The following is an 8,420-nucleotide window of genomic DNA, read 5'->3' on the forward strand; positions in this document are numbered from 1 at the left end:
GCCACCCTCACGGTTCTGCTTCCCACAACAGCCAACCGGTCCGTCCACACCGCCCGCCCCCCTTTCCCCCGAATCCAATTCCTATCTCTCTTCTTCTTTTTCCTTCAAAAACCTTTCGCGATGTCAGGTGGAGCACTAGGCCTAGAAACGTCCTCGTCAGCTCAGTATTCTTCGCGATACATCAAACACCAGTCAGTGGTGCAGCATACAACCCACGGATCAACCCCGCACCCCTCATCAATCATGGGTGTTTGGAGGTCAAAAGATCCGACCGGAACAGTGTTTTTCCCACCTCCTCGCATATCCCTTCTACTCAGTAGGAGTCTTTATGGAGGAGCGCACGGGCGCTGGGCGCATGGAATCCCCACACGGTCTTTCTGTCTTCTGGACGGGTGGATCGTTCTGCAATGGATTCGGTGCGCTGGTCTGGGTGGCGCTGCTACATTCATTCTTTGTCCGTTGGTTTCGTCATTTTGTGCTCGAATAGTGGGTGATGTGAAGATGATGACGATGGTGAGGTAAAGCCGGTCGGTAATAGCACGAATGGATGGAAAAAAAAATTGCTCCTAATCAGGAGGCACACTTGTATCCTTGTGAAGGCTCGGTTTGATTTCTTTTGGGTTTTCTTTGTTTGTACTATTCTGTCTGCCCCATCTTCATCTCCCCATATCCCATCATCATCCATGGTGCTCAGGCCCAATCCAACCCGATCTTCTTTTTTTTATCCATTCATCCACGAGTGAGAGAGAGAAAAAGGAAGATATCGTTCCCTTTTCATTCATACAGTCTTTTTGTCATCTGCCCTCTTTTCTACCTTCCCCATATCCACTCATTTCGATCCGTATACCCCTAGGTACAGCAGTGTCGGGGAAATGGCGTATCTCTTACCCGGTCAAGCTCGTCCACAACGAAGTGAGAAATAGACCCTCGGAATCCAATAGTAGACTCAGAGTAGGGGTGAAGTCGAGGGAGGGGAAAAAAAAAGGAAAGAAAATGAAAAGCAAGGCGCCTGAACGCACTAGCAAGAGAAAAGCAAAACCGACTGAATGACCACTCGTAGAACGCTTCCGGAAAGAACTCCATCCACACCGAGTGTCCAAAAACCGAATAGGAAGCAAGTTCAAAGCCGAAGCAGAAGATGAAGAGACCGGAAGACTGCTTGCTCATGTTGTCTCAAATGACGGTGCTGTCTTACTCGTGGAAACCGAGTCCGTCCAACTCCTTCTTGATCGAGCCTTCAGTGTTGATCTTCTTGACCTGCGTATCCTCCAGCTTCTCGCCGTTCGCCTGGCGCATCTTCAGGTCGTCGATGGCGCGGAGCTTCTTCATCAGCGAGCGAATCTTCTTGTCCTGGGGAGAAGTGCCGACGGGCGAGGTGACGGTGAGCTCCGGAGCTTCGACCTGGGGAGCAACTGGCTGCGCAGGCTGCTGGGTCTGAATCTGAGCAACGTTGCGCTGGCCGTTCTGTCCGGGAGCCTGGCCGTTGCGATTCTGCTGGTTGTTACCGCGGCGACCCTGGGAAGCAGCGCGGCCATCGGGGCCGTTGCGGGAACGGTTGCGCGAGTGGCTGCGGCCCTTACGGTCAGGGCTAGTTCCGTTGGCCTGCTGCTGTCCAGCATTGAGGCCAGCTGCCTTCTCAGCAGCCTCCTTCGCCTTCTTGGCCTCACGCTTCTTCTTGTTCTTCAAGGCAGCCTTGGACAGACCATCATCGGCACCTTCGCCCGTACCCGCAAGGCTGACACCTCCACCAGGGGCAGCACCCGGCGGGACATGCTCCTCGGCGCCTGGAACGGCGCGGCGGGAACGACCAAAAGAGGGGCCGTTCATGTTGCCGCTAGTAGAGGAGATGCCGGTGTTGACGTACGCAGCACCGCCCTCGTCCTCACGCTTGAAGTGAAGAGGAGTGCTGGTGCCACGAGCACCCGGAGGCCTGTACGCACCGGCAGGCTTGGTAGGGGCCTTGACAGTAGCGAGGAACTTGGCAGCAGACTCGTGAGGGGTGGGAAGAGAGCCAAGCGGGTTGTCCAACGGGTGCTGGGCGATAGACTGGGGACGCCAAGTTACGTGGTACAGCTCGTTGAACTCGGTGAAATACTGAAGGCCACCAGTCACGTGGTAGACCCTGATACCGTTGTCCACACGGAGGCGCGGGCTGGTGGTGGCAGTCATGATATGCTTGCCATCCGGGCTCCACTCGCAGATCGAAGAGTTGGCGGCTTCGATGGTGCACACCTTGGCGTAATCCTTCTCAAGATCGTAGATGTCCATCTGACCGGCCAAGTTTCCAAAGCCGGCGACAAGGACGAAGCGACCGTGAGGAGAGAAGAGGATGGTGTTACGCGGTCCAAGAGGGAAGTTGTGTGTGGCAACCGCACGCTGGTTGAAGATGGTAGTCTTGGCCGGCATGTAACCATAGACAACGCCGAACTCTTTCGAGTTGGGCGACCAGGTCACGTCGTGAATGGGACCCTCCTTGTCTTCATTTAAGTTAGCCTCTTCAATTGGAAGCTTGTCATGATTGACTTACCGAGCGTGATACGCGCATCAAATCCACCGTTAGCGCTGAGAATGTACATGTTCGTCTCGCCATAGTAGCTCTTGTTGGTCTTATCAACATCGGTCTGAGCAAGCACAATGACACTGGTGCCGAGGTCGTTCCACTTCATCTGGACCTTGTCGCCCTTGAAGAAAGTCTTCTGTGAAACAGGCGACTGGAACTGCGGCACGAGGAAGACCTTGACGCTGGCGGGTTGACCCTACATTTAAGTTAGGAAGAAACGAGAGCGGGAGTGCGGCAAATGGGCATACCTTGCGCTCGGGGACAAAAACAGCAAGCGAATGGTTCTTGCCCGGAGAGAGGGCGAAGTCGGTGACGCCCTCGATCCTAAGCTTGTTCCAGACAGTGCCCAAGTCGCCGCTCTGGTAGAATTGCACCTCATTGGTGACGCAGCGCGCGCAGAACTCCTCGTCACTAGTGTATTGCAAGTTCCAGCCGGTTTGGTTCTTCTGGACAAACTGGCCAACAACGCTCCTCTGTCCCTCAGCTCCGGCGCCATCGTCGATGGTCCTCCAGACCTTCAAGTTCTTGACAGCATTGCCGGTCTCGTCCTTCGTGGCACGCTGCCAGGTGATGATGTAGGTGCCCAAAGGCGAAAATCCAAGCTCGAAGACGTTCTCGGCGGGCAGCGTGGTGACGATATGGCCGGTCGCGGCGTCAATGACGGACACCCTGGCGCATTGTCAGCATGGCGTGGACGCTTTCCTGGAGCATGGGACTTACTGTTCCGGCGAGGCCCAGGCAAAGTACTTGCCGTCAGGAGAATAGCAGCAGCAACGAAGGTTGCCCTCGGGCCTATCAACAAGGGTCAGCGTGGTCGATTGGTTGGGTGCGGAGGCCAAAGACACTCACTTCTCGAGGCCCGGGAGGTCTTCGTAAGCCGGGGCGGCGTTCAGGACACCAATGCCCTTCAAAGTGCGGTCTGCGAGGGCGGGCTACGTCAGCGCGGTGGTCGCAGTGTTGGCAGGGGAGAGCGGCTCACAAGCCAGCTGCGTCGGTTCAGCCATGACTAGCGAAAGCCACAGGTCGCGGAGCAAGAGCGGGCGGGGGCAGGTTGTCGGAGCAGTGCGGTCGCAAAGCGTAGAGGAGATTCCTTTGTTCTGGAATCGGCGAGCGGCGCGCTGGGCAGGGCTTCGGAGAAGGGCCGGCACTGGGGGGTTGTGGCGCGCAGACGGTCGCTGAGAGGAGCGCGAGATAGTCAAATCCGCGCGGGCACTGCTCGATGGGCTTGAGGACGAGTCGTCGGGCTGACGGCGGACACGGAGGTTGATGTCTGGGGGCGGAGTGCAGCGTGGACGGTCAAAACAGAAATGTGAAGCCGCGCCAAGATTTCCAGCCGCAGCCAGGGCTTAGGCTTCCCCAGCTCGCCAAACAACCCTCGTCCGCCTCCGCCACCCGCGTGCCGCGCTCGCCAGCCCGCTGCGCCTGCTCTGACGCGTGAAGAAGCCGGCGCGCCCTCGTGGTCAAGCCTCGCGAGCCGGCACAATCGCTTTTTTCACGTGACCGCACTTCTAGTTCCGCACCGCCGCTGACGCCGAAGTCCGCCCCACGCTCTCCCGGAGCCGCCGCCGCGCCGTGGGAGATCGGCGCAAGTCCCTGGAGCTCAACACCACAGGGCTGGCCTGCGCGTTGCGTGTTCACGTGGTGTTTCTCGGCATTTCGCACGAACCCACCCTTATCACATTGTGCCACATCACCTCTACGAAAGCCCTTCGCAAAGTCCTCGGTCGACGACCACCGCTGGACCTCCCCTCTGATGAGGCCGACCAGCTCTGTCCTGCTGTAAGCTCTAGGACTGCAACGGCTCCAGAATTCCTGAAACTCCAGCGTCACAGCCCGGCTCTTGATCCACACAGCCGTCCTTGTTGGTCGCTGCTTTGCGCTCATTGGCCAATGCTGGATACAGATATGCGATATGCTTGTCACCTCTGCGCTTCTCCGGTCGCCCGTCGTCCATGTTGCCAGTCCCCTGGAAGATCGCGTGCATACCAACCACTCTCACAACTCTCCTAAGGATGGATCAGCGGTAACGATGTGAAGCACGTGCTCTTCACAACACTTGCTTCGGCGTCCAACACGTCACTCACCCGCCATCTCTCTCGTGCAGCGGGTCAGGGCGAACAGCATTAGAGTACTCGACCTTTCAGCCGAACATGGCATCTAATACAAGTTTCAGCGTAAGTCGCCAATGTTGGTTTTCCATGATGGAGGTGGTGGCGCAGCGCCGTCCAACAAGACAGCACCCTAGAGTGCGCTGTTCTTGGCAAAAAAGCACCCCTCCGCATCGCATCCGCGAAGGGGAAGTTCGAAGCCCGTTAAGGAGCCGTCAGTCCAGGAGCCGCGCTAGAGAGGCATGCCGCTAACCGCGTCGAGAAGCCGGCATAGATCTGCCGCTGTAACCAGCGCTGCCGGCCAGCACTCCGAAACAACCGCCCGCCAGTCGTCGTGGCTCAGCCCATATCGCACACCAAAACAAGGGCATCGGGCCCACTTCCTTTGCGCAAAGCCTGCCGTCAGCTGACTTAGCGCAGCCTCTGGCCTTACAACTTCGAACGTAGTAAGGAGACTGCTCCGAGTAGAGGTGCTCAAGGCGGCCCGCGCTCCTGTCCGTAGTGGCTAGGCTACGTATCCTATGGCCTGATGTGCGCAGCAGTGATTGGACGCGAGATACCAGCGGAGCCCAGTCCTAGGCGGAAACGACTCGAGGTTGTGCTGATGGTCGACCGTCAGTGGTCGATTTGCTTCTCTCGGGAGTCTTGGGTCGGCGGTGCTGGACTCAACTCCGTCGGAGCTGCGGCCGACGATGATTCCAGCTTAATGTCACACAGCAGCAGCCCAGCACATGCATGAAAGTCTGCTTCTGGCAGTTTACAGCCGCCAGTCCGCTGGGTTCGATGCTGACTGGCTGCTTCCCCGACAGATCTTCGTGCTTCGGAAGAGAAGTTAACACCAGATGTCGTGGCCGGCCTGGTGCATTACTCTGCAAACCCGATATATCCGGCCATGGTCCCATCTTATCCAATGACGTGCCACGACGGGCCACTAACGTGGACTACATGATCACTCATCATCTTCTCTGCTTGCATATCTTTCCAAGGAGAGCTGTAGTATTCGACGAAAGTCGGATTGCGCAATGCGACTTCCTCGAGCGGCATACCCTTCAGCTGGCTTTAGTCAGAACAAGCAGCTCCGAACTTTGTCCTATTTATTACGTCCCATCGTCGACTTACTTCCATACGCCAAGTCCTTATCGGCAATGATCTGTACAATCTGGCAAGTACTGTATGCCATTCACGTGCGCAAAGTCAAGATATGCTTACAATTGTCGTCAGCGACAGAATATCATGAAAAACCTGCACGAGATTCCGCTCCTTTAGCAACAAAGTTGCAAGCCTGGGCTTCCTCATGTCTTATTGTGTCGAATAATGCAGCAATCTTCGTTCATACGTGGATGACGCGTCGCACAGGGCACAGGTGAATGCGTAGGAGACTGTAGCCTTCGCTGTTACCGTACCGAGACTGGGCATTCAAGCCTTCTCTAAAGATATGTTAGCCTCTCAAAAGCGCTGCAGAGAGGCATTTCGGTTCTTGGAATAGGATGGTCCAGGGATGTGGATGGACTAAGCAGGTATCAAAGTTGCATCAAATCCCAAGACTAACCGGACGAACAACGGACGAACCACAACGCACTTAAAGGCTCAAACGACTCACAGACCACAACTAAACCAGCAGAACCCCACCCAGAGATCAAGATGGTTGCAATCTCAAGATGGTCTGAATCGTGGACATTCGATTTATCGCTCGGCTGAAATGAGGCGTCCGGACTAGGCATCCCACAACTCATGTCTCTCGAGATAGCTGTCTGCCTGAACCCGAACGCTAGGAACTAGCAAGATAGCTCACGGGCACCCCCATAGTGTCGACTCGCACCAAAGGATTGTCCGGGAGCTAGGGGACTCCCGTGTGAATCCAGACGCCTTTCGGGAGATCGCTGCGCTTCACTTCATCAAGCTTTCGAACCTAGACGCACCTTGACTCGTGGGTATCTTACATACCCCCCATATCAGGTTAGTCGCATCGTCGCCGACGGGCACGCAACCACGGACGGACGGACAACTCTCGTAGTTAGCCAACTCGTACGCGTCCGTACCGAAAACCGCGTGGACGGCGAGTGGTTGCCAATAAGCAAGTCATGAGTCGACTAAAGCTATTGGGTGCAAGTATTTCCACGCGCGAGGTCCTTGAACATGGCGGCCGCTGAACTCTATCAGGCAAGTCTGTTCTGCAGCAAAGGAACGTATACAACTCCGTCTTTCACTTTGTTTGACGTCGATCACCACATTTCATAACTTTGCAGAAGGCCTACAAGGCCGATAATCTGTCGATTCTCCTGAACTAAGAGGTATTCTATTTTGGACATCTCTCTTTTATGCATATTGACATCGCTAAAACAGAGCGCATGAGAGGGCGAAGAAAGGAAACAATTGCCTGCAATATTTACAACCAAAAGAACGGAGAAAAAGGAACTCCGGTGCTCGAGCGCGCCTGCATTCCATTCCGGAGCCGACAGAAATCCGGTCGTTCAGGGATCCGAAGCGCTTAGACGTCTGCCCATCGCATTCAAGGGCAGTACAGGTCGGAGGTGTTGTCGTCGAACCAGCACTTGCTGTCGTCGTGGTAGATGGCGAGGTTGACGTAGCCGCCATCGCCCTGGGTCCAGAAGTGGTTGTCTGGCGCACCATGTCCACATCAGCGACACACGCTTCGAACACGCGGAAAAAAAAGGAGAAGAAGAACAAGAAAAGAAAAACTTACCGGGGCCGTTCATGTAGAAGCAGTCGTAGTCGGTGTGCAGCAGCTGGAGCTCGAGCTTGACGGACGTCTTCTCGTACATCAGGTCGGTGTTGGAGACCTCGTAGCCCATGTTGTAGCACACGGCCGCGCCGTACTCGGACGACTTGTTGTCCCACATGGCCTTGACCGTCTGCTGGGTGAAGGCCTCGCGCGCCTCGTCCCACTTGCCCAGGTTGGCGATGGTGGGCGCCACCTGGTTGACGGCGGCGGTGATGACGGCGGAGGCGGCTCCGGTGAGGATGGTGATGGCGACGGCGGAGGCCATTTTTGTTTTTTGTTGCTGGTTGGTTGTTGTTGGGGAAAAAGGAGTGTTTGGTGAAGAGGTTGGAAACGAATGGGAGTGTTGTGTTTGAGGAGAGACCGGCTGCTTAGAGAGGGGAAACGGTGCTGATGTCCGCAGCCGGGCTTTATAGGAGGCAGAGGTTTGGGTGTTTGACGAACGACTCAGTGGCCGCGCACTCTCACGCGTGAGGACCGCTCGCTTCTGCCGTCTTGGCTCTCTACTCACTACTGCAGGCACTGGAATGCGAGTCAAGAAAACTACTACTACGCACACCGGTAGGGAAGTCTGGTGCGGCTGGAAGGTGCCGGGTGTCGGCAAGCATGGCAGCTAACAGGGATGCTGCGCCGCGGCCGCAGCCTTATGGGTATTTGGGGAGGGTCGCTTTGTGGCTGTGATGGCGGGCAAGGTGGAAGGGGAGCAGTCGCAAGGGTATGTAAGAGCTCGAGTCGCGGCGCGGCGCGGCACCAGTTCCCAGTTCTCCACCCTTTTGGCCCGATCAGCAATCCTCCACTCGCCAAGCGCCACCGTTCTCCGGCTCGGAGTCTAGCGCAACGGCAGCGCGAGGCCTGCGGTGGAGTCTCTCGTCCTTGAAGGGGAGACCATCTCGCCTGCCGTTTCAACTACGTACTCGCCCAAGCAAAGCAACCGAACTGATCGACTTGCAACATCCGGTCCAGTCCGTCAGCAGAACAGAGAGTTTGAGCCGCGCCGAAAATAAAAGCGAAG

General features: G+C 56.3%; 2 protein-coding genes across 2 annotated transcripts; both read right to left on the minus strand.

The window, feature by feature from the left end:
• Positions 1-1,191: 1,191 nt before the first annotated feature.
• Positions 1,192-3,564, minus strand: SLS55_005813 (uncharacterized protein; the record flags this gene model as incomplete). The annotated part of the gene is made up of 6 exons (XM_066777255.1): positions 1,192-2,477; positions 2,528-2,756; positions 2,809-3,229; positions 3,281-3,352; positions 3,410-3,479; positions 3,540-3,564. The coding sequence occupies 6 exons, from the start codon at positions 3,562-3,564 to the stop codon at positions 1,192-1,194; spliced, it is 2,103 nt and encodes a 700-aa protein (XP_066633097.1).
• A 3,613-nt stretch (positions 3,565-7,177) lies between these two features.
• SLS55_005814 (uncharacterized protein) lies at positions 7,178-7,676 on the minus strand (the record flags this gene model as incomplete). The annotated part of the gene is made up of 2 exons (XM_066777256.1): positions 7,178-7,287; positions 7,373-7,676. 2 exons carry the CDS (start codon positions 7,674-7,676, stop codon positions 7,178-7,180), a joined length of 414 nt encoding a protein of 137 aa, XP_066633098.1.
• Positions 7,677-8,420: the final 744 nt, after the last annotated feature.

This window comes from Diplodia seriata, assembly GCF_021436955.1.
Source record: "Diplodia seriata strain FDS-637 chromosome Unknown scaffold_5, whole genome shotgun sequence".
In the NCBI taxonomy this organism is placed as follows: domain Eukaryota; kingdom Fungi; phylum Ascomycota; class Dothideomycetes; order Botryosphaeriales; family Botryosphaeriaceae; genus Diplodia; species Diplodia seriata.